This window comes from Eptesicus fuscus, chromosome 4 (genome assembly GCF_027574615.1).
Source record: "Eptesicus fuscus isolate TK198812 chromosome 4, DD_ASM_mEF_20220401, whole genome shotgun sequence".
In the NCBI taxonomy this organism is placed as follows: domain Eukaryota; kingdom Metazoa; phylum Chordata; class Mammalia; order Chiroptera; family Vespertilionidae; genus Eptesicus; species Eptesicus fuscus.
In genome coordinates, this window is record NC_072476.1 from 76,103,181 (window position 1) to 76,128,037 (window position 24,857).

The 24,857-nt window shown below is 38.9% G+C and overlaps 1 protein-coding gene and 1 non-coding gene across 5 annotated transcripts; both read left to right on the forward strand.

Moving 5' to 3' along the window:
- Positions 1–1,370: 1,370 nt before the first annotated feature.
- Positions 1,371–24,178, forward strand: LOC103305175 (survival motor neuron protein). 4 transcript variants are annotated; one of them, XR_008555863.1, is made up of 10 exons: positions 1,371–1,590; positions 6,533–6,604; positions 8,602–8,721; positions 9,617–9,817; positions 9,967–10,116; positions 12,951–13,055; positions 14,586–14,696; positions 16,528–16,614; positions 16,844–16,894; positions 21,904–21,917. XR_008555863.1 is itself a non-coding variant. In XM_008161908.3 (10 exons), exons 1-8 carry the CDS (start codon positions 1,513–1,515, stop codon positions 16,889–16,891), a joined length of 885 nt encoding a protein of 294 aa, XP_008160130.2. In that variant the 5' UTR covers positions 1,383–1,512; the 3' UTR covers positions 16,892–16,894; positions 21,904–21,929; positions 23,841–24,178. The 4 variants fall into 4 exon arrangements, 2 of the variants coding, with proteins under 2 accessions (XP_008160130.2, XP_054571159.1); XM_008161908.3 differs by lacking the exon at positions 16,528–16,614 and adding an exon at positions 23,841–24,178 and having other exon boundaries at positions 1,383–1,590; positions 21,904–21,929; XR_008555864.1 differs by lacking the exon at positions 12,951–13,055 and having other exon boundaries at positions 1,372–1,590.
- Positions 19,270–19,376, forward strand: LOC114230188 (U6 spliceosomal RNA). Its single transcript, XR_003616050.2, has one exon. It is a non-coding gene; the product is annotated as a U6 spliceosomal RNA (small nuclear RNA).
- Positions 24,179–24,857: the final 679 nt, after the last annotated feature.

A 24,857-nucleotide genomic window follows, 5' to 3' on the forward strand; every position in this document is an offset into this window, starting at 1 on the left:
TTGTTTTGAGTCTACAATCTGTTTTAAAACTACTGAATTTTAAAAAGAATATCCCGCACAGTGTTATATATAAAATAATGGCCTTAAATATATGCAATTTTCACTTTTCAATCATACCTCAATAAAACTGGGGGAGGGAGGACATATCCCTAAAGTGAAAACCTAATATATATATAAAATTGGCTTTGACAACCAGATGATGATTTGTACATTTTACCATCTGTGTAATGGTTTTAACAGAGAGAGCAACTAAGCAGGGAGTATGTCAACTTCTTTAGGTAAATTCCTAATTGCCTTTGGTGATAAAGATCTGTAAACACCAAAATTCAATTAAAATTGAATTACTTTTATGATTGTCATGTTTTTTCATTAGATCAAAACTGAATAAGAACATTTATTAAACTGCCTCCTACAGCTTCATCTGCTAAAGTACTTGCTTTATAATAATCACATATTGAAAGATGTTGTCTTTTCAGATGGCCAAGTCATGAAAATGTTAGTGAAATAAGAATGACTTACAAGTTGCTCAAATGCACTTCCTTTTCTTTTTTAAAGTATATTATATTGATTTTTTACAGAGAGGAAGGGAGAGTGATAGAGAGTTAGAAACGTGGATGAGAGAGAAACATCGATCAGCTGCCTCCTGTACACCCCCTACTGGGAATGTGCCCGCAACCAAGGTACATGCCCTTGACCAGAATCGAACCTGGGACCTTTCAGTTCGCAGGCCCACGCTCTATCCACTGAGCCAAACAAGGTAGGGCGAGTGATTTTTATTGTATTGGTTTACCCATATTTTCTTTCTTTTTTTTTAAAAAAAATATATTTTATTTATTTTTACAGGGAGGAAGGGAGAGGGATAGAGAGCTAGAAATGTCGATGAGAGAGAAACATCGACCAGCTGCCTCCTGCACACCCCCTACTGGGGATGTGCCCGCAACCAAGGTATATGCCCTTGACCGGAATCGAACCTGGGATCTTCCAGTCCGCAGGCCGACGCTCTATCCACTGAGCCAAACCGGTTTCGGCAACCCATATTTTCTAAATCACCTGCAATGAACACTTAAAAAAAAATCCTCACCTGAGAATTATTGATTTTAGAAAGAAACACTAATGTAAGAGAAACATCTATGGGGTTGCCTTCCATACGCGCCCTTACGGGGGTAATCAACCCCCAAGCTAGGTATGTGCCCTCAACCAGGCTGCTCCAACCAACTGAGCCACTCCAGCCACTGCAATGAACACTATTTTTAAAGAAAATGTACTGTTCAAAAATACCCTGGTAGAATCTACGAAGATATCAAAAAGTGAAACCGAAGAATTGTTAGAATACAGAGGAAAAACAAAACAAAACAAGAAAGATGGAGACCACTGGGAGATTGGGCGCGAAGTCCTCCAGGCCGCCGGTGGTCCCCGGGCCACCGTACTCTTCCGCTCCCAGAGGCCCCTGCGGCGGAAATAGTCATTCTCCGAGGCACGCAGCCCACGCCGCGCACCGCTGGTATCCTGGCCATGGCGATGGGGGGAGGAGGTGGCGGCGGCGTCCCGGAGCAGGAGGACTCGGTGCTGTTCCGGCGCGGCGCCGGCCAGGTGAGGGCGCGGCCGGCTCTGCTCCCCGAAGGCGCCCAGTGCGGGCTCCCAGCGCCTATTGCCGGCCCCTGCGCTGCTTCCCCGGCCGCGGGGCAGGACCCGGCCAGTCCGTTTACTGCAGGACTGTGGTCCGCCTAAACGTTTCTACATATTTTCCCATTTGGGAACCTTAGCAGCCAGCTCCTTCCCTGCTCAGCTTGGGCGCTTGATGGCTTTGAGCCGAGGCCCTACCGTAACTTAATCGTACTTTGGTTTGTCCATTCTGACTGGGGGCTGTGAGCGGGGCCAGGCCAGGACGAAGCGGGGGGACCAGTTAGGAGTCCTATTAAAACGATCCAGACTTAGATCAGGATGTTAGCGGAAGGAGAACAGAGTACTTGGATTCTAGATGTATTTTGAAACCAAAGGCAACAGGTGTCGTCTGTGGATTCAGTAGTGGAGATTTGAGAGAGAAAAGTCAAGGATAACTTCAAGATTGTCCTGAACAGTTGAAATGATGAAGTTAGTTGCCCTTACGGATGAGCTGAGATGGGGAAGACTGAAAGTAGAGCAGGTTTATAAAAGTGAAGATCAAAAATTCATTTTGAGTGAAATAGTGGCGAGGAGATCTGATTGGGGGTGAGTCCAGGAGTGGGAGAAGAGAAATTCAAGGCAAATAGTTCAGGGAGTTTTATTGTAAATAGAAAGTATAGAAATTGGCCAATAGATGGAGGGGGAAGCGGGATAAAGAGGATTATTAATTGTTTTCTTGTGCTGTGGTTTGTTTTGTTTTTACAATAGGAAGAACAGGTTTCAATATGTTTATGGGCTGATAGGAAAGATCCGGTAAGGATGGAAAAATTGAGGATGCAGGAGAGAGAACTGCTGAAGTAGTGTTTCAGAGTAGGTAAGAGGGGATGGATTTGGCCTCTGTTGGGAATATTGACAGTTAATGTGGCGTCAGTTATATAGGAACAGATCTGGTGGGAGACTGAAACTTTCCTTTTGATTGTTGCTGTACTGTCAGTAAAAGAAGTATCAGCTAGGAGTGAGGACAGGGCAGATATTGGAGATTTGAGCAGGAGAAGGTAGAAAGTAGGCCTCTAGGAGATTGGGTAAGTGTTGGAGTAAGGAAATATCATGGAAATGTTCCTAGGCAACATTGAAGGTCTACTTGAAATTAGTGATAGTGAATTTAAAGACTAGACAGCATGATTGTGTTTTTCACCAGCTAATTCACTTCAAGTTTGTGAGGGCAGACACAGAGTGAACTAGTAGTTGAAATTAATAGGGTTCTGCAGCCACAACTCGTTTTATTGCACTTCACTTTATTGGCTTCACAGATATTGTGTGAAGGCAAGACCCTCCACCTACAAAAGTGTTACAACTTGTTTTATTGCAATGTTCACATTATTAGGGTGGTATGGAACCAAACCCACCATATCTCTGAGGTATGCCTGTAGTTGATACCTAGTGAGTATGAGGAAGTAAGAGAGAGGGGTATATGGGAATTATCTTAATGAGTGCTTCTCAACCTTCCTAATGCCGCGACCCTTTAATACAATTCCTCATGTTGTGATGACCCCAACCATAAAATTATATTCGTTGCTACTTCATAACTAATTTTGCTACTATTATAAATCGTAATGTAAATATCTGATATGCAGAATGTCTTAGGCTACCCCTGTGAAAGGGTCATTCAACCCCCAAAGGGGTCATGACCCACAGGTTGAGAACCCTTGTCTTAACGGTTGACTATGAAACTTAAGCTAGGAAAGGAAATGAGGATATTAGGACAGTGAGATATAGTTTGAAAAGTGAGAGGATCAATGTTTTGCTATTCCCAGTGAAGTGGAATGATTGTCAAACTACTAGAAGGAATAAGTTGTGTACATCCTAGAAGGTGGTGGTTGGAGAACAGGATTTATGGAGAGGTTGTAGTTTCTGGTTATAATACAACTAGAGGCCCGATGCACAAAATTCATGCAAGAGTAGGCCTTCCGGCTGCTGGCACCGGCTTCCCTCTAGGACCCAGGCTTCATCCAGAAGGTCATCTGAAAGGACTTCCAGTCTAATTACCATATTACGTTTTTATTGTTATAGATAAGAGCAATGTATGAAAATTCCATTTTCTCCACATTCTTGCTAACACTTGGTATACTCAGTCTTGTGTTAATTTTAGACATTGTAATAGATGTTGTAGTGGCTTCTTGTTGTGGTTTTAATTAGAAGTGCGCAGCTGAGATTGGGTGATAGATCATTGGTAGAGAAGAATTTAAAGACCTGCAAGGATAGGATATTGGAAGATTGTTTACATGGGTTATTTTAAATAATCAAGAATTATGACGGCCAGCCAGCAGGCTCAGTAGTTGAACGTCGACCTATGAATCAGGAGGTCATGCTTCGATTCCTGGTCAGGGCACATGCCCAGGTTGCGGGTTCAATCCCCACTGTGGGGTGTGCGGAAGGCAGCCGGTCAATGATTCTTTCATTATTGATGTTTCTATCTCTTTCTCCCTCTCCCTTCCTCTCTGAAATAAGTAAATACACACACACACACACACACACACACATATACACATATATACATATATACATATATATATGAATTATGACGAGTAGTGTTGGAGTGTGTGCTGGGATAGAAATCTCTGAGAATGAGGAGGTATGACCCAAGATGGCTGTAGACAATTGCAAAAAGAGGGATAGTAGACAGTAGACTCTGTTGACAGGATTTTTAAAGCTAGGAATTTTAGTGAGGAAGGAAGGAGAATAATCTGGAAGTGGAAGTGAGGAGCAAGGAAGATTTCTTTCCCACCTTTGGTATAGTGATTTGAGGGATATGAAGGAGAAAACATTTCATTTGAGATGTCTACAAGGAAAGTGGCATCCCCAGAGAAAGCCAGATTTTAGTTACAGCAAGATGAAGGAAATATTCAGAGAAGAGGTTAAAGAGGGGTAGAGAGTTTGTTGGTTACTCAAAAGAGCATGGTGGAAGTGTTGGTAATTGAGAAGTAGTAGAAGATGGCAGAACATGAGGAATAACTTGAAAAACCTCGGCTACTGGTAATGACTGAGAAACAGATATAAAGGCAGCCCTAGTCTGTTTTGGTTGCTGTGTAACAAATTACTCAAAACTTAGTAGCTTGAAAATAATCATTTTATTATTCCTCATAGTTTCTCTCTGTTAGGAATTTGTGAAGGCCTTGCTGGGTATTTCCCCTTGAGATCTTTCATGTGGTTGCATCCATATAGTAACTGAAGCTACAATAGCTGAGTCCCTGCAGCTAGGGACTGGCTGGCCACATCTTTTCTTATAGCCTCAGGGCTTCTATACGTGATCTCTGTGTTGGGCTGGTTTGAATTTCCTTATGCCTTTATAGTTCTCTATCATCTCTCATCTCCTGTCCCCAGACAACTGCTGATCCACTTTCTGTCACCATAGGTTAGCTTGCATTTTCTAATGTTCTACATTTATTCATTTACTGTTCATGAGTATTGGGTTGTTTTCAGTTTGGGGCTGTTACAAATAGACCTGCCATGACTACTAGCTTAGAAGACTTTATGTGAATATGTGCTTTCATTTCTCTTGGGTAAATACCTGGGTCATTCATTATTTTAACTCTAAGAAACTGTCAAACTTTTCAAAGTGGTTGTACATTTCAACTAGCAATGTATGTACGTTTCATTTGCTTCACATCATTGCTAACTCTTGGTATGATCAGTCTTGTGCTAATTTTAAACATTAATAGATGTGCGGTAGCATCTTGTGGTTTTTAATTAGCATTTCTCTGATGACTGATGATGTTGATCATCATTTTATGTGTTTATTTGCCATCCATATATCTTCTTTGGCAAAGTGTCTGTTCAGATGTTTTGTCCATTTTTGAATTGGTTTGTTTGCTTTGCTTTTGTTGAGATTTGAGAGTTCTTCATATATGCTCGATATAAAACCTTTATCAGATAGGTAATTTGCAAATGTTTTATCCCAGTTTGTGGCTTGGTTTTTCAGTCTCTTAACAGTGTTTTTAGCCCTGGCTGGTTTGGCTCAGTGGATGGAGCTTCTGGCCTTGAGTTTCCTCTTAATTATGGGTTGCTGCCCCGGGGTTGGGGCTTATCGTGAGATAAACCTACCTGCTTTGATATTGTTATTGGTGGTTTTTTTTTCATTTGTCCAATGTGTAGGAGTTGCTCAACTAATTTTTAGATTTTTTCTCAGAGAAAATTGTTTCAGACAACTGTAGATTTATTGTGTTGGTAGGAGGAGGTGAGTTAAGAATCTTCTGTATCTTCATCTTGGACTGGAGAAAATCCATTTCTTTCCATTTAAAACATGTTTGTACTTCACATTTCAGTATTTTATTATATTTGTTTTACATTCTTTTTTGTTTTGTGTTTTAAATCCCTGATTAGAACATCTGTCTTGGGAGCAGCCAGCATAATTTCATATACTTCGCAATGATGAGTGCTTAGTAGGTAGTGGGTGCTCAAAACATTTTTTTATTGAATTAAGTTTAAGTTCTACTAAGTATTCATTAAATTTAAATTCAAAAATAGAAATAAGTTGTAGGTCTTTTCCAGATTACTTAATATCATATTTTTCCCCACTAAAACTACGCCCTTTATCTTATACTACCTGGCTGGCCAAACTACACCATTTATCTGCTCTTAGACAAGATTGAAATGTGAGTTATTCTTGAACAAATCCACTTATGGTTGGTAGATAGGGATTAAATTGTAGAGCATTCACTTAATGGCATACCTCTTAGAAGATTTACATATGTTTCGCTTTGGGGATAATGCTGCAAAATCTCTAAGCAGGTAGGTTTCTTGTGGTTATAGTTAGGATTTGAAGTACCCATTTTTTAGTTTAATTTTATGTTTGGTTTAAGATGGCTCTTGGCATACTTTTTTTATGAAATCCATCCAAACATGAATTGTTTTTATTCTTTATCCTTCCCAGAGTGATGATTCTGACATTTGGGATGATACAGCACTAATAAAAGCATACGATAAAGCTGTGGCTTCATTTAAGGTATGAAATGTTTACATTTTTGCTTAGGTCCTCATGTTAGTCACTTGGGAAAAATTAATTGATAACATTTACAGTAAAGTATTAAAGTATGTATTATTTAGTTCTAATTTTGAAGATTAAAAGATAACATTGGTTAGTTAAATTAGATGTTTTCCTTTAGAAGTTGGTAGGGAGCCTGTCTATATGTGATCCTTTTAAGAGAGGAGATTTAACTAGAATTTTAAACATTGGTTGCTTTTAATGTGTTTACATTGCATAAACGTATGGAAGTCATCTAATTCAGATTAGTGGAAGGATAGTCTGAATTTTAATTTTTAAACATTTAACAAGTCTTTATTGAAATAATGGTGATAAATAGCAGTAGTGCAGTAATTAATACTTGTAGAGCGTATACGGTGTTTTAGGCACTTTTCTAACTGCTTTACATATGTTAAATTAACGTAATCTCCCCTAAATCCAATTAGTTGGGTTCCAAGTCAGGTGTTTCTGGTGGTTGGAATATATAGTTCTTTGGGGAGTGTGGTCTGTTTTTGTGGCCCACATAAGACATTTACACACTTGACTCACAGTATTTGGTCTTATTGAGCACCATATGTGAGCCCTCTTAGTTCAGGCACAGCATAGGCTCATTCAGAACACCAAGCATAGAATCCACTTCCTTAATGTAGTCGTTCCTGTACCATAAGGTAGAAAGATCAAACCTGTGTGTCATCCTTGAAGCTGCATTCTAAATTTGTCAATAGCATGCTTTCCAGTATGCACTTAGACTAGAAGTACACTAACTTAGGGTTACCATGACAGTTCTGCAAAGTGCAGATTAAAATGGGGCTCAAAGCCGACCCCGGTAGCTCAGTGGTTGAGCTTAGGCCTGTGAACCAGGGCCCAGGTTGCGGGCTCGATCCCCAGTAGGGGGCTTGCAGGAGGCAGCCAATCAATGACTCTCTCTCATCATTGATGTTTCTCTCTCTCCCTCTTCATTCCTCTCTGAAATCGATAAAAATATATGAAAAATAAAATAAAATGGGGCTCAATGTGGGATTGGGTAGGTAATATTGCAGAGGGAAGTAGTCTGAATAGAGGAAAGGAACTGAGTTGAGGAAAAAATAGTTTACTTTTAGTTGTGTTGAGTTTGAGATAAATGGAAGATATGAAATTGGTAATGGAAAATGTTGGATTGAGCTAAGGAGAAAGGTCAAAGGTAGATAATAGTTTTAGAAGTCTGTTTGCATAGTGGTTATTATTGAAATAATAGGAATAGTAGATGATCATAATCAGGTAAAGAAGGATGGCCAAATTTTTTGGGACTGCCCAAGTTTAAGATTTGATCAGAGAAGAAATAAAAGCATTGGGGCCCTACGTTGCTATGTCATCCAAACTGTCATGCATATCACAAATAAAGATGATCAACAGAGTCTAATGTTACAGAAAGGTTTAGAGTGAGGAGACTTGTTAAATGGGTGTTTTTTGTCCTCCCCCAAAAAATATTTCTTCATGAATCTTTAATTTATTGATTTTTAGAGAAGCGGGAGAAACATCAATCTGTTGCTCCACTTATTTATGCATTCTTTGGTTGCTTCTTCTGTGTGCTCTGAGTGGAAATTGAACCTACAACCTTGGTGCATCGGGATGACACTAACCAGCTGAGCTACCCGCCCAGGCTGCTCATGAATCTTAACAGTTAACAGATCATCTGGCATGATCTGTCCACATGGCATCAGCTGGAGTGGCTCACTTGGGGGGTGAGGGATCTACTTTCAGGATGGTTCACTCACATGGTTAGTACTGCCTTCTGCTAAGGCTCAGCCAGGGCAGTGTGCTGGGGCCTCTGTTCTCTAAGCAAGTTTTTTCGCTGACAAAGGGGTCTTTAGAGCTGATTATCAGATATATGTGAGATGGTGGAAATAGGAAGTAGAGGCTGTCTGAGGTTTTTAATAACTGAATTGTGACTTTTTCTGTATCGTTTTGTAACATGCACATTTCTCTTCTTATTTTCATAGCATGCTCTAAAGAATGGTGACATTTCTGAAGCTTCAAATAAACCAAAAGGCACCCCTAAAAGAAAACCTGCTAAGAAGAATAAAAGCCAAAAAAAGAACACCACAACTCCCTTGAAGCAGGTTATTTTTAAAATATTGAGATTTAACTTCAAAGATTTTCTTCATAGCATTCTTATTAAATAGTGTCAAATATCTTTAACTTAAGTGATTAGTGCAATGTTTTCCATTGGCATGTAATTATAACATTTCTAAAACTATTAAACTTTCTATTGTTTAGGAACATGCATGTCAATAAAAGTATAAGGACTTAGGTGGGACTGATTAATACTAAATTCAGGACAATGTTCACTTTATATGGGAAGGAGAGGGTGGAAGGCAGTGCTGTTTGAGAGAAATACCTGAAGGCCTTAAACTGAATTGGCAGTGTTTTACTTTTTAAACTGAGAGGTGGCTATCCTTTTTTTACCTTCAGAAATCCTAAACCTGTTAATACTCAGAAACCTAAAATTCTAGATAGAGTTTTTTCTGCTATTTAAAACAGTAGACCTGGAAGCTAAATATTTTGGTGTCTCATTAGTCACTTTAGTTTCATCATTACCAAGGGGGAAGAGAACTAATATTTGTTAAGCATTTGCTGTATGTCAGCCCAGAGGTGCTGGACACTTCACACATTCCCTCCTTTCTATTCTTCACAACAAATAAATGAGGTGAGGTAGGTTATATTATGTCCACTTAACAGATGAGGAAAATAATACTCAAAGAGATTAAAAAACTTGCCCATGATTATAAAAATGGCAGAATTTATACTATATGACAGGATTACATTATATTTATATTGGAATTCACATTTATGTGTTTTGGGCTCCAAGTCTTTTTCACTGTTTCATTCTGCCTTCCAGATTAGTTAACTGGAGACTACCCCCATCCCCGATCCTACCCCACCCAAACAAGAAAATAGTTTACCCTCTTTAAAAGAAATGTGTTTATGTGTATGTATCTTTTTTTGTTTTTGTAGTGGAAAGTTGGTGACAAATGTTCGGCCATTTGGTCAGAAGATGGCTGCATTTACCCAGCTACCATTGCTTCAGTTGATTTTAAGAGAGAAACCTGTGTTGTGGTTTACACTGGATATGGAAATAGAGAGGAGCAAAATCTGTCTGATCTACTTTCCCCAACATCTGATGTAGCTAATAATATAGAACAGAATGCTCAAGAGGTAAGGATACAAAAAATAAAGTTCTTGAAAGTAGAGACGAGATGAGAAACTACATGATATAACAACTTGTCAGTTTGATCCACTGAGGCATTACATTTTTCTTAATGAAACCTATATAACAGCAACACGTATATTTTTTCTTTTTAAAGAATGAAAGTCAAATTTCAACAGATGAAAGTGAGAACTCCTCCAGGTCTCGTGGAAACAAACCAAATAACATCAAGTCAAGAGCTGCTCCATGGAACTATTTTCTCCCTCCACCACCCCCCATGCCAAGATCAGGACTGGGACCAGGAAAGGTAATTTTTACACAGAAAAGGTTTCCCAGAAAATCTATATTAATAAAAGGGTAATAGGCTAATTAGACCAGACGTCCTTCCGGACAAAGCCATGATGGTGGGGCTGAGGCGGAGGCAGTTAGGGGTGATTAGGCCGGCAGAGGAGAGCATGTAGGGGGATCAGGCCAGCAGGGGAGAGCAGTTAGCGGGATCAGGCCAGCAGGGGAGGACAGTTAGGGGCTATCAGGCTGGCAGGGGAGAGCAGTTAGGGGGATCAGGCAAGCAGGGGAGAGCAGTTAGGGGGATCAGGCCGGCAGGGAAGAGCAGTTAGGGATCAGGCCAGCAGGCAGGCAAGTGGTTAGGAGCCAGCGGTCCTGGATTGCAAGAGGGATGTCCTGACAGCCGGTTTAGGCCCGATCCCGCAGGGACATCCCAGCAGTCAGACATCCTCCAAGGGGTCCCGGATTGGAGAGGGTGCAGGCCAGGCTAAGGGACCTTTCCTGTTGTCCCCCCGCCCGAATTTTGTGCACCAGGCCTCTAGTAGTTAATAATATTGAAACATTCAACAAATATTCAAACCTTCCATTAGGAGAATTGTAGATTTTCCCATGAAACTGGTGGCTTTCTGTAGGTGTTATAAATACATACTTGAGAATTCTTCAGAGAGGAAATATGATAGTAATGCAGAATACTTTATAATGAAAAGCTTTTCCAACTACTTTTATGCAGTATTAGGTATTAGACTAATAATGTAGTGAACTTAAGTTAGAAAGTATATTTTATCAGCTGACTATCCTCATAGTTCCCCAAGTCACTTGTGTGAAATATGTAAAAACTAGTGGCCCGGTGCATGAAATTCGTGCAAGGGGAGGGGGGTGTTCCTCAGCCCGGCCTGCACCCTCTCCAATCTGGGACCCCTTGAAGGATGTCCTACTGCTGGTTTACAGGGATCAGGCCTAAACCGGCAGTTGGACATCTCTCTCACAATCCGGGACTGCTGTCTCCAGCTGCTCACCTGCCTGCCTGCCAGCCCCTAACCACTCTGCCTGCCAGCCTGCTTGCCCCCAACTGCCCCCTCCCACTGACCTGCTCGCCCCCAAATGCCCCCCTGCCAGCCTGCTCACCCATAACTGTCCCCCCTTGCTGGCCTGCTAACCCCCCCCCCCCCGCTGTCCTGATCACCTCCAACTGACCCCCATTGACGGCCTGCTCGCCTCCAACTGGCCCCCCTCTGCTTACCCCCCAACGGCCCCGCCCCCCACCAGCCTGATCACCCACAACTGCCATCCCATCCTGGCCTGATCACCCCCCAGTGACCCAAGCTCCCAGTCCCTCTTTTTTTTTTTTTTTCCCAGCACCTCCTTGAGCGGAGGCCAGGGCCAGCTGGAAGCATGTATATGGGATTTATTTATCTTCTATAATTGAAACTTTGTAGCCTTGAGCGGAGGCCAGGGCCAGCCAGGGCTGGCGGGAAGCTTGGCTTCCACCATCACCGGGGCAACCCAAGCCTCCTGCTCGCTCCAGCTCAGTGGCCACCACCATCTTTAGTTGGGTTAATTAGGATACTACTATGATTGGCTGGTGGGCATAGCAGAGGTACGGTCAATTTGCATGTTTCTCTTTTATTAGATAGGATTGGAAAAGAATACAGTATTTACATCTACTACAGGTAAAATCCTAAGAAGCTCCCAAACTGTTATGAAGTAAATGTAAATATTGTTTTCCTTTATGGTTCTTTTGGTTATAAGTAACAAATCAACTTTAAAAAAGATTTATTTTAGGTTATATTGTAGAACTCAAGTATGTCCCTGTCTAGTTGTTTTGTATAAAGCAGTGATTTCCTTGGAGGTTATGGTATTGAGGAAATAATGAAATTTTAAAAATAAAGATATCAAGTATGATTTATTAAAACTTTTCCTGCCCTGACTGGTTTGGCTCAGTGGATAGAAGGGTCCCAGGTTCGATTCCGGTCAAGGGCATGTACCTTGGTTGCAGGTACATCCCCAGTGGGTGGGTGTGCAGGAGGCAGCTGATCGATGTTTCTAACTCTCTATCCCTCTCCTTTCCTCTCTGTAAAAAATTAATAAAATATATTTAAAAACAAAACCAAAAAACTTTTTCTTAACATTTTCTTCAAGATCTTTTTTTTTTTAAATCCTCACCTAAGGCATGAGAATATTTTTTCCATTGATTTCTAGAAAGAATGGAAAGGAGTGGGGAGGGGGAGAGAGAGACATTGATGTGAGAGAGACACATCTGCACCAGGTACATGCCCTTGACCAGGAATCAAACCTGAGACCCTCTGGCACGTGGGCTGATGCTCTAACCATTGAACCAGGGTTGCAAGGTTTTTCTTGAGATTTACATTATATTACAGTTTCTAGAATGATCAAATCAATTTATGTGTGTGTCTGTATATATGTATGTGTATCTCATACTTCTTTGATCTTAGGGGCCTGATTTTCCTTGTTAAGTGAGAGATTTACTAATTTTTACAATATATGCTGTAAATTAGCATATGTAACTACTAAAAGGACATCAATAAAAAAGATTATACAATCTAGATAATGAAATTGTGGGATATATTGTTTTATGATTGAACTATCTTGCTAAAAACACTACCTCTTGATTTATAGGTAATTAAAATATTTTCTTACTTTGATTTTACTCCCTGAATCTCTATAGAAAGGAAATGAGAAAAATCTAGATTAATGAGTTTATTTGACTTCAGCATTTGATACATGCAATCCTATTTAATCTTTTATTTGTTATTTAAATTCTTTTGACATTAAATATTTTTTCCTCTTTTCATATTGAAGTTAGTAAATTAATCTTCCTTTGAAATACTTTTGCAGCCAGGTCTAAAATTTAATGGCCCACCACCACCACCACCACCACCACCACCACCACCACCATCCTTCCTATCATGCTGGCTGCCTCCGTTTCCTTCTGGACCACCAGTAAGTACAAAACAATTCAGATGAAACTTTGCTTTCATACATAGTTTCTAATGGGTAAAAATTTGAACCAAACCTCGGGGGTTTTTTGTTTTGTTTTTATCCTCACCTGAGGATATGTTTAATGATTTTGAGAGAGAGAGAGAGAGAGAGACAGAGAGAAACATAGATGTGAGAGAGAAACATCGATTGGTTGTCTCCCATATGCCCTCGGACCACGGATCAAACCCGAAACCTAGGTATGTATCTTGACCAGAAATGAAGTGTGCAGCCTTTTTTTAAAAAAAATACTGTTATTGATTTCAGAGAGGAAGAGAGAGGGAGAGAAATAGAAACATCAATGATGAGAGAGAATCATTGATTGGCTGCCTCCTGCACGCCCCCTACTGGGGATTGAGTCCGCAACCCGGGCATGTGCCCTTGACTGGGACCCTTCAGTCCCTAGGCCAACGCTCTTATCCACTGAGCCAAACCAGCTAGGGCAAGTCTGCAACCTTTTTTTTTTTTAGTGTATGGGACGATGCTCCAACCAACAGAGCCATCTGGCCAGGATGGGTTTTTGTTTGTTTTTAATTTTTTTTAAAATATATTTTATTGATTTTTTTACAGAGAGAAAGGGAGAGGGATAGAGAGTTAGAAACATCGATGAGAGAGAAACATCGATCAGCTGCCTCCTGCACACCCCCTACTGGGGATGTGCCCACAACCAAGGTACATGCCCTTGACCAGAATCGAACCTGGGACCCTTCAGTCCACAGGCTGATGCTCTATCCACTGAGCCACACCAGTTAGGTCTGTTTTTAATTTTTAATGCCCTTCTCTACCAGACTGATTCATTCCTCTTATTGCCTCAGCTCATAGCCCTATATTGCCTGCTTCCTTCCTGGTAGAAATTGTATCCCTTATTCTATAGGGAGGTAGTTCCTGTTTGAAAGAATTTAAGTATACTGCACACGGATTTATGTGTTTCCTTTCCAGGTGTGCTTGGATGTTTGCTTGTGATCAAGTAGACTATTTGGATATCTACTGGTAGACTTTTAGATAACAACAGTAGCCTAGATACAAAGACACTTTTTGGCCAACTGTGTGTGTTGGAGTGGGGGCAGTGCAGATGTTCACCCAACACCTTTATTTCAATACTGTTAGGGTGTTTTTTAAAGGAAAACCATCAAAGTATTTATGCTTGGTCTTTTACCCATAGTTTCATAAAGGAACAGAAAATTAGTTTCAAGGAATAGAAAAATACATCTAATCAAATCAAGATGTTTAAAATAAATAAATAAATAAATAAAATAAAAATAAAAAAAGATGTTTAAACATTTTATGTGACCTATTGTTTTTTTATTGTTCAATTTAATTTTGTTGTTGTTACTGGTTGACTTTCTTCAAATGTCAGATTTTAAAAAATTTTAATAGATAACATGGAATTTAGGGAAAGATACAGTTAACATCCAGCATTGTCTCCATAAAATGAATCTCCAGACTTCACATTTTTGTTTACTGACTTTAAAGTATATTTTTCTTCATTTCCAGATAATTCCCCCACCTCCTCCCATATGTCCAGATTCTCTTGACGATGCTGATGCTTTGGGAAGTATGTTAATCTCTTGGTACATGAGTGGCTATCACACTGGTTACTATATGGTAAGTGGTCATTCAACATCTTTTCCTGACACTTTGTGGTTGTGACTTTATTGTGTTTGTGACTAAAAAGGTAATTTGTTAAATTAGCCAGATCCTAAGGGTTTAAAACTACCTTAAAGTTTAAAATATACAACTATTTGCCTAAAGCTTAAATTACTCTTCTATTGTCCCCATTTAATGTAATTATAGTGCAATTAAAAATCTTTCATGTGCCCAGCCAATGTTGCTCAGTGGTTGAGTATTGACCTTTGAACTAGGAGGTCACAGTTCAATTCCCAGTCAGGGCACATGTCTGTGTTTCGGGCTCAATCCACAATGGGGGACATGCAGCGATCAATGATTTTCTCTCATCATTGATGTTTCTATGTCTTTCTCTTCCTCTGAAATCAGTAAAAATATATCTAAATATATATATACTAGAGGCCCGGTGCACGAAATTTGTGCACGGAGTGGGGTATCCCTCATCCCAGCCTGCCCCCTCTCCAATCCGGGACCCCTCGAGGGATGTCCAACTGCCCTCTCACAATCCAGGACTGCTGGCTCCCAACCACTCGCCTGCCTGCCTGCCTGATTGCCCCTAACCGCTTCTGCCTGCCAGCCTGATCACCCCCTGACCACTGCCCTGCCAGCCTGATCAACGCCTAACTGCTCCCCTGCTGGCCTGATTGTTCCCAACTGCCCTCCCCTGCTGGCTCAGTCACCCCTAACTGCCCTCCCCTACTGACTTGGTTGCCCCCAACTGCCCTCCCCTGCAGGGCTGACCCCCCCCCCCAACTGCCCTCCTCTGAAGGCCTGATTGCCCCCAACTGCCCTCCCCTGCAGGCCTGGTCCCCCACAACTGCCCTCCCCTGCAGGCCTGGTCCCCCACAACTGCCCTCCCCTGCAGGTCTGATCCCCCCCAACTGCCCTCCCCTGCAGGCCTTGTCCCTCCCAACTGCCCTCCCCTGCTGGCTTGGTTGCCCCCAACTGCCCTCCCCTGCAGGGCTGACCCCCCCCCCCAACTGCCCTCCTCTGAAGGCCTGATTGCCCCCAACTGCCCTCCCCTGCAGGCCTGGTCCCCCACAACTGCCCTCCCCTGCAGGCCTGGTCGCCCACAACTGCCCTCCCCTGCAGGCCTTGTCCCTCCCAACTGCCCTCCCCTCCTGGCTTGGTTGCCCCTAACTGCCCTCCCCTGCTGGCCTGGTCACCCCCAATTGCCTTCCCTTGCAGGCCTGGTCCCTCCCAACTGCCCTCCCCTGCAGGCCTGATCTCTCACAACTGCCCTCTCCTGCTGGCCATCTTGTGGTGGCCATCTTGTGTCCACATGGGGGTGGCCATCTTTGACCACATGGGGGCAGCCATCTTGTGTGTTGGAGTGATGGTCAATTTGTATATTAGGCTTTTATTATATAGGATATTTTTAAATCTTTCATGTTATTACATTATTTTGATTATACATTTTCTAATTTTTTAAAAATATTTTTTTATTGATTTCAAAGTGGAAGGGGGGGAGAGAGAGAGAGAGAGAGAGAGAGAGAGAGAGAGAAACATCAATGATGAGAGAGAATCATCAATCGGCTGCCTCCTGCACACACACACACACCCCCCCCCCCCCCCCACTGGGGACCGAGCCCGCAACCCAGGCATATGCCCTTGACCAGAATCGAACCCGGGACCCTTTGGTCTGAAGGCTGACGCTCTATCCACTGAGCCAAACCAGCCAGGGCTATACATTTTCTAATTTGATGACACACTTTCTAAATTATTTTTCAATCTCATTAGTCTTCCTGTTTTGGACAGGGGAATTTGGTTAATCCTCATCTGAGAATATTTTTTTCCATTGAATTTTTAGTGTGTGGAATCTAAGGGTCGGGGGGAGAGAAACATTGATTTGAGAGAGACACCCTGACCAGGGCCAGGGATTGAACCTGCAACCCAGGTATGTGCCCTTGATCGGAAATCAAACCGGCTTCGGGTCAAGGGCAAGTACTCTAACTACTGACCCATATTGGCCATGGCTCTGATCACTTTTAAAGAGCATTATAAGGCTATAAACTTATTTTTCAATATTATTTTGTTAAATAGAATTAGTAAAATGTCTTACGTGAAATAAAATGTTTATTCATATCTGTATGCTATTCTTTTAAATTTCTTTATTTTCCTTACAGGGTTTCAAACAAAATCAAAAAGAAGGAAGGTGCTCACATTTTAATTAAGGAGTAAGTATTGCCATTATTATAGAAGAGAATCTTTTGTGTAAATTTTATAGTTTGTGGAAAACATATTTTTAAAATATAAAATGTTAAAATGTGGAAAAGTTAATATAAAACAATATTGAAGACATTTTGATGCCAAAGCTATTTGATAAAAGGTTTATCTATATCCCCTCTAGAATTCTGATGATATCAAGGTATCTATCATTTCATCAAATACTTGTTGGTTGGTGGTGTGGAAAGAAAAACTTACTTGCCCTAGCCAGTTTGGCTCTGTAGACAGAGCATTGGTCTGCCGACTGAAGGGTCCCAGGTTTGATTCTGGTCAAGGGCATGTGCCCAGGTTGCAGGCTTGATCCCCAGTAGGGGGCATGCAGGAGGCAGCTGAACAGTGATTCTCATCATTGATGTTTCTAGCTCTCCTTCTTCCTTCCTCTCTGAAATCAATAAAATATATTTTAAAATATATTTAAATATATTTTAAAAAAGAAAAACATACTTTTCAATAAAGAGATCCTTAGAATCAGTGGTAAAACTGCGTCACTATGGTCAGACAGCCACACATACTTTTTAAAAATATATTTTTATTGATTTCAGAGAGGAAGGGAGAGGGAGAGATAGAAACATCAATGATGAGAGAGAATTACTGATCGGCTGCCTCCTGCACACCCCCTACTGGGGAATCAAGCCTGCAACCCAGCATATACCCTTGACTGGAATCAAACCCGGAGCCCTTCAGTCCACAGGCTGTTGCTCTATCCATTGAACCAAACCAGCTAGGGCTGTATTTTTTTCACATATTACTTTACATTTTTGGTTCATATTCATCTATATTTTGATGTGGATGCCATTATTGTGTGTGTGTGTGTGTGTGTGTGTGTGTGTGTGGGTGTGTGTCCACTTAACATTACATTTTTTAAACATTTTTATTTATTGAATTGAGAGAGATCAAAATACTGATTTGTTGTTCATTCATTTATGCATTCATTAGTTCATTAGTTGGTTCTTGGATGTTCCCTGAAGATTGAACCCACAACCTTGGCGTATTGGGACTGTATCCTCATGAAGTGAGCTACCCAGCCAGGGCCAACATCACCTTTTTTATTTTTTAAGATTTTATATTGACTTTTAGAGAGAGAAGAAGGGAGAGGGAGAGAGAGAGAAACATTGATGTGAGAGTGACACATCAATCCACTGCCTCCTGCATGCCCCCTACCAGGGATGGAGCCTGTCAATAGGTTATGCCACTGTTCCTTCAATTTAGCAGTCTGGATAACGCTGCAGTAAATACTCCCTTATGTGTAGTGATTTGATTCTATTCTGTCATAGCCTTAAGATAAACTTCTGTGTTGTGGCTATCTGATAAAAGTTGTGGATATTATTATGACTTTTGGTAGATGTTTCCATGTTGCCTTGAAAAGCAAATTTTGAAAACCATATTTCCTTTTTGATTTTCAAAATGGGAGATGTATTTCTGGGATGGGTATTTTTTAAATTACATAAATCACATTTGAAAGTAAAATTACTCAGGGAGGCAAAGAGGAGGAACATCTGTAGTAATTTCAACAATAAAATTAAGATAGAATTAAAAATAAATAAATAAATGATAATTACCTATATTTCATTCTTTGATTAAAGTCATTTTTCATTTCCTTAACGTTCTTCAGCTAGGTTATTGAGCCAAGTCTAAAAGGATGAAGAGAAAAATTAGGCAGGGGATGAAATGGGTTAAAGTCTTCTAGACAGAAAATACACAAAGCCAGAAGCATTGTATATTTCAAGGCCCAAGGTAGCTCAAATGTCTTACCTCTGTTCCTAATGCCAGTCAGCCTTCTTTTCTCCCCATTTGTATAATTTTCCCTCTTTGAATCTGCTCTCTACTTGTTTCTATTACATATCTTTTTTCATTATGTTTTCTTTATGTGTATATATTTGTCTTTCCTCTGTCGTTAGAAGCATGGCACTACATCTCATTCTTTATGTCTACAACAGTGGTCGGCAAACTGCGGCTCGTGAGCCACACACGGCTCTTTGGCCCCTTGAGTTTTTAGCAAAGGCCAGCTTAGGAGTACCCTAATTAAGTTAATAACAATGTACCTACCTATATAGTTTAAGTTTAAAAAATTTAGCTCTAAAAAGAAATTTCAATCGTTGGACTGTTGGTATTTGGCTCTGTTGACTAATGAGTTTGCCGACCACTGGTCTACAATATCTGGCACAGTTTTTTGCTTAAAGAGCATAGGATGGAGGGAATATACAAGAAGAGAGAAGATGGTAAATGGAGGAGAGATTTCAAGTTGTTTTCAGATTAAATCTTTCACCCATCATGAAAGATTAAACATCAGCTCTACTTTTTGTTAGCTTTAAAGAAGACTTTTCTTGTGCTCGCTTCGGCAGCACATATACTAAAATTGGAACGATACAGAGAAGATTTGCATGGCCCCTGCGCAAGGATGACATGCAAATTCGTGAAGCGTTCCATATTTTTTTTAAGAAAAAAAAAAAAGAAGACTTTTCTTTATAGCAAATCCTGCAAGTAGATGAATGGTTTTGAAAGTTAATTGTAAGGAATATATATAACATTTTGAAGATACCAAAATTAGAATAGCTTTTAGATAAACTAATTTTTGAGGTTTGAAATTCTGATTTTTTTCATTACCAGTTATTGTGACATAAATTGACCTTGCACATTTTAAAATGGTATATAATTGTGAGTTGAGCTATAGCCCATTTTAAATAAAACCAGTTCTTGGTTTCCAGGCAGAAGACGTATATCTGAGTATTATTGAGTCTTTGTGTTTACATAAAGACTTCTGGTTAAGAGTAAAAAAATCTTATTTTATAAATCTTGGTTTCAGTAGACTCTTAGGTATCTATTAATTTGTGTTTTTATTGTACAGGAAACTAGAAACTGCCATGTGAAAATTTTCTTTAATAATAATAGCTTTTTTTTTTTTAGTCACTACTGTGTGTGCTAGATGTAGATATTTCATTTAATCCATATAGCACCGAGTTAGATACTATAATTATTCCCATTTTACACAGATGAGAAGGGCTCATAGAGGTGAAATGACTTGCTTTGGGCCACACAGCAAATGATGGAACTCTGTATGTACCACCTCAGAATTCTCTACTCAGCTCTCAGTCCCCTACCACATCACCCCAGCAACTTTCTTCCAGGCTTTGTGGAATTTTGTCCTATATATACATAATTTAGGATTTGGTCAAGGACCTAAATGGAAATCCTATACAAATTTCTGGAGGTCCTTCTCTTCAAATCACTCTTTAGACTTGCCTCTTCAAATTCCAGCTGCCTTATTCCAAGACCCAAACTACAATCTATTTCTTCCACCCAAGAACAATACTCTTGACTCAAGTTTCACTTTCCATGCTGCAATTTGAAAATTGTGTCCAGCTAAGAAAGGGGTGAAAGTGAAGTTCACCTTACGTGTTTCCCTTTCTCAAGGATTTCGGCCCTCTACACTGTGTTGTCCAGCGCCTGAAAACAGTTGTGTCATACAGGGTGGGGCAAAAGTAGGTGTACCGTTGTGATATGCAAAAGTTCATTCTTATATTATTATTTATTACTGATTATTCTCTATACAAACAACTGTAAACCTACTTTTGCCCCACCCTGTATATTGTGCCGAGTTTTGTAATCTGGCAGGAAAACAAGTACACTACCAGCTATTCCTACTATTTTTAAACAATGAATTTTCAATTGTTACATGTTTTCTGAAAGTTTAGTATTGCAGCAATTTTCAATATTTTTCATCCTGTGGAACACTTTAAACTAATTACTAAAATTTTGCAACACATCAAAAAATGTATTTTTTGCTGATCTGACAAAATAGATACAACTTTTATTCATTCACACTGGATGGCTATTATGTTAGCTGTTGTGGTTTTTTTTATTTGATTATCTAAGGAAAAGAGGTTCAACTCCTGACTAGTCAGGTATTGAATGTTTTAAAAATTCTTGCAGCATACTGGTCGAAAAATCACTGGTCTATTGTATTGTGGTGGTTTAAAAAAATGTACTAAACAACATTACCTCTATATCTCTCAAGTATGTAAGATTAATATATCACATTTGGGGTTATTATATATATTGCAGTAATCTACTTTTAGCTTTTTTCTTTTTCTTTCCTTTTTTTAAAATAATCCTCACCTGAGGATATTTTTCCATTGATTTTTAGAAAGTGGAAGGGAGAGGGTAGACAGAGAAAAACACCAATGAGAGAGAGACATGTTGATTGGTTGCCTCCTGCATGCCCCCAACCAGGGCCAGGAGCCTGCAGCCAAGGTACATGCCCTTGATCGGAATCAAGCCCGGGACCCTTTAGTCCCCAGGCCGATGCTCTATCCACTGAGCAAAACCAGCTAGGGCTACTTTTGGCTTTTTTTTTTTTTTTAAACACAGTTTTGTAGAATTATTTTTGTGTATTGATTAATTTTAAGTTTGGGCTTCAAATTCTAAATAGTTCTATAGATCATCATATGTTGTCATAGTGCTTCTTCAAAAGAATAAACTAGTTAATAATGCCCTCATTTTTCATACTTGTCTAATTGTTAAGAATATCTACTTGTTATAGTTTAAGAATTATTCTTCGTGGTTATTCTTTTTTATAAAAAAAAGTTTTAAAATTTGAACTAATATTTAATTTATTCTTGTAATTCTTTTATTTGTTTAACTACATTGTTGCTTGTTACGTGTAGCATTCTTGACAGGAAGATATATTTAAATGAAAATAAGACACAGAACTATGTATATTATACTGCCTGCTATTTGTGTAAACATATATTTATGTACATGTATATGCATTGGTTATCATCTCAGGGTGATACTCTAGTTACCTTTGAAGAGGAGAAGACAAAGCCATGTGAGGGAGACTTCACAGTGTACCCTTTTGTATTTTTTTGCTGTGTGCATTTATTGATCATAAAAAATAACACGTAATTAAAATAAATCTGATAAGATGTATCAATTTTTTAAACTTTTTTTATTTTTATAGGTAATTCATACAGTATTCCTTAAGAAGTAAGTGCTTTTTCTGCATTATTTCTTGTTTATATTTAGATGTATATGTATTCCATATCAGTGTATAAAACTCTTGTTTTAAATAGCTGCAGGATATTCTTATGTGTAAATGTACATCATGCTTATTTAATTGACCTCTTATGCATGGAAGTTTAGGCTGTTTGTAATCGTTTGCTGTTTAATATATAGTCATTATTCTTTTACATAATTCTTTTTGTAGATGTTTGAGTACATTTCTAAAATTATCTAAATAAATAGAACTGCTGGGATTGAAGAGGATATGCATTTATAATTTTAATAGATTTTTGTTAAATTGCTCTCAGTAGAAATTGTGTTAATTTATATTCCCACCAACATAGTTTGAGAGTTCCTGTTTCCCACAGCCAATCCAGTAATTTATCAGACCTTTAGGTCTTTGTCAATCTAATAGTTGAAAATGATTGTCTTATTATATTTATAATTATTTTATTGTGAAGTTTAGCGTCTTTTTATGTGTTTGAGAGCTATGTATCTTTTCTGAAAACTTGAACATTATCTTTACACACTTTTCAACTTGGATAGGTTTTTCCTTTTGATTTGCAAGAATTCTTTGCAATGGTAACCATCCCTTTGTGATATGAGTTGTAGGTACTTTTTTCTACAACTAGTTTGTCATTTTGTTTGACCTTGCTTATAGTGATAGCAGTTGTCATTTTGATAGAAATATTTGCTTTTTATGTAGTCATACTACTTTATTTTCATATAGTCAGATTCATTCCTTCTTTATGGCTTTTGGATTTTCTTCTAATGTTTTGTTTCATTTTTTTTTCCTGTGTCTATATGGTTATTCCCCTATTACATTTTAAATATTTGTGTTTGCTCTCTTTTAAATTTTTGCTTATAAAATTTTATCTACTGTAAATCCTCATTCACAGATTCTGGATTTGCAAATTTGCCTACTTGCTAAAATTTATCTGTAACGCCAGGATCAGTATTTGTGGCACTTTCGCTATAATTCATGGACAGGTGCAGAAAGGTGAAAAATTTGAGTCACCTTACATAGATGTTCCCAGCTGATGTTGAGCAATACTGTTTTCTTGTTTCAGTACTCATACTATAAATAAGTGTCCTTTTCACAATCTTAGTGCTACATTTTTGTGCCTTTTGATTTCATGCTTTAAAATGGCCCTCAGCCATTATGCAGAAGGGTTATCTAGTGTTTCCCAAGTGCAAGAACTCTGATGTGCCTTGCAGCGAAATTACATATGTTAGTTAAGCTTCATTTTGGGCATGAGATATAGTGCTGTTGGCTGTGAGTTCATTGTTAATGCATCAGTACTATCTATTAATAACGTGTTTCAATGGAAACACACAAAACAAGGTTATTTATCTATTGGTTGATAAAAATGTGATCAGAGACTTTCAGGAACTTAGCGCAGTATTTCTTCTAGGAGTGATGGCTTTGTATTTATAAATTCCATGTTTTGGTGACTTTTTAGAACATAACTTCTGTGAATAACAAGAGTCACCTGTATTTCCTTTTAATTCATTTTACAAACAGTATACAGAAGCATAAAAAGATGTGATAAATAACTGTTAGTAATTTCAGTGAGAATTCAAGTACAGCAAACCTAAATTGTTTCTAACACGTGATTTTGATCATTGTTTTATAATATAAGACATCAAATACCAGTGCTCCTTAAATTTTGAAAAAATATTCTCTATTCCCATTTACTCTTCCAAATCAATTTCACAATTAGTCTATTTAACTATTCCATAAAGATAGAAATTAGTATTAGCGTATTTTTATTCTAGTTTTATTTACCTTGATGAGTGTATTCCTTTCCATTTCCTCTCTCCTTTATGATTTTATAAGAAAACAGGTTTTTAATTTTCATAATTATATCTAGACTTTTTTTCTTTCAAATTAAGGTGCAGCTCTCTCCCAAGGAGAAGGGTGTTTTGATATGCCCTGGTCGATGTGAACAGTTTTCATCTTTTCTTCATGAGCACTTGGTTGAATGGCACAATCTTCTACATTTACCTTTGTTGTATGTGACTTGTGCTTAAGTAACCAGCCAGGTATTTGTAGGGAATAACCAGTTTGAATAACTGAACAATGTTAATGTGAGTAATTAAAAGAAACTCAAGGTCACATATAGTGCAGAAAAGTCAATCTGTCAACACATTTGTATATTGTAACTTTCTTAGTATGTTAAGCTTTTTACTGATGCCTTTAAAAATAAATGATAAATATTTTTTAATCTTGACTATCTGAATATTTTTCTTTGGAATATATATGGTTAAGGGTAGAGTCTATAGAAAGAAATCTACTCAGGGTAAAGAGTATTATAAAGATACAACCAATTACAAAACAATGTTAATGAGAATCCATGGTTAAGAAACCCTAGCTGAAGCTAAGTGTCACAAGGTCTGGGCCCAACCAATCAGGAACCAAAGCTGTATTGTCTTTTGAAAGTCATATTGTCATTTTCCTCCTTGCACCTTCTGTCTTTCTGCCCCTCTCTTCTGGCCTCCTCCACGTGCTCATCATGCACACATCTAATATGGTTGGCCAAGCTATTCTCTCTTCATCTCCACCTTGTAGTTCCATCTCTCATTCATTTGACTATATATCTCTCTCCATTCAAATTCTTAGATCATATTGTTTCAGTTTAGTCTGAAGTTTGATGTCCATGGCACCTGGGATATTTTCTAGTCCGTTTAGCTGCAGAAGATGTTAATATATAAATGCTATTTCTTTCTGAGGTTTTGCATGGAGAAACCAAATATGCCCAGCATATCAGTACATATTTTTTTTAATAAATGAATATTCATTGTGTGTTATGTAAACTTTGCAAAATGGGTTGTTCTATGGCTTAAGCTTTCTATACAGGTTAAGTGGCATTTTACCATTTTTCATCACAATCAGCCAATATTTTATATATT

Excerpts from the sequence above, each read along its gene's own strand:
- LOC103305175 (XM_008161908.3), top strand. The coding sequence starts at position 1,513 with ATGGCGATGGGGGGAGGAGGTGGCGGCGGCGTCCCGGAGCAGGAGGAC. Across the intron at positions 9,818-9,966 it reads TAGAACAGAATGCTCAAGAG|AATGAAAGTCAAATTTCAAC; the intron begins GTAAGGATACAA and ends TTCTTTTTAAAG. Across the intron at positions 13,056-14,585 it reads CGTTTCCTTCTGGACCACCA|ATAATTCCCCCACCTCCTCC; the intron begins GTAAGTACAAAA and ends CTTCATTTCCAG.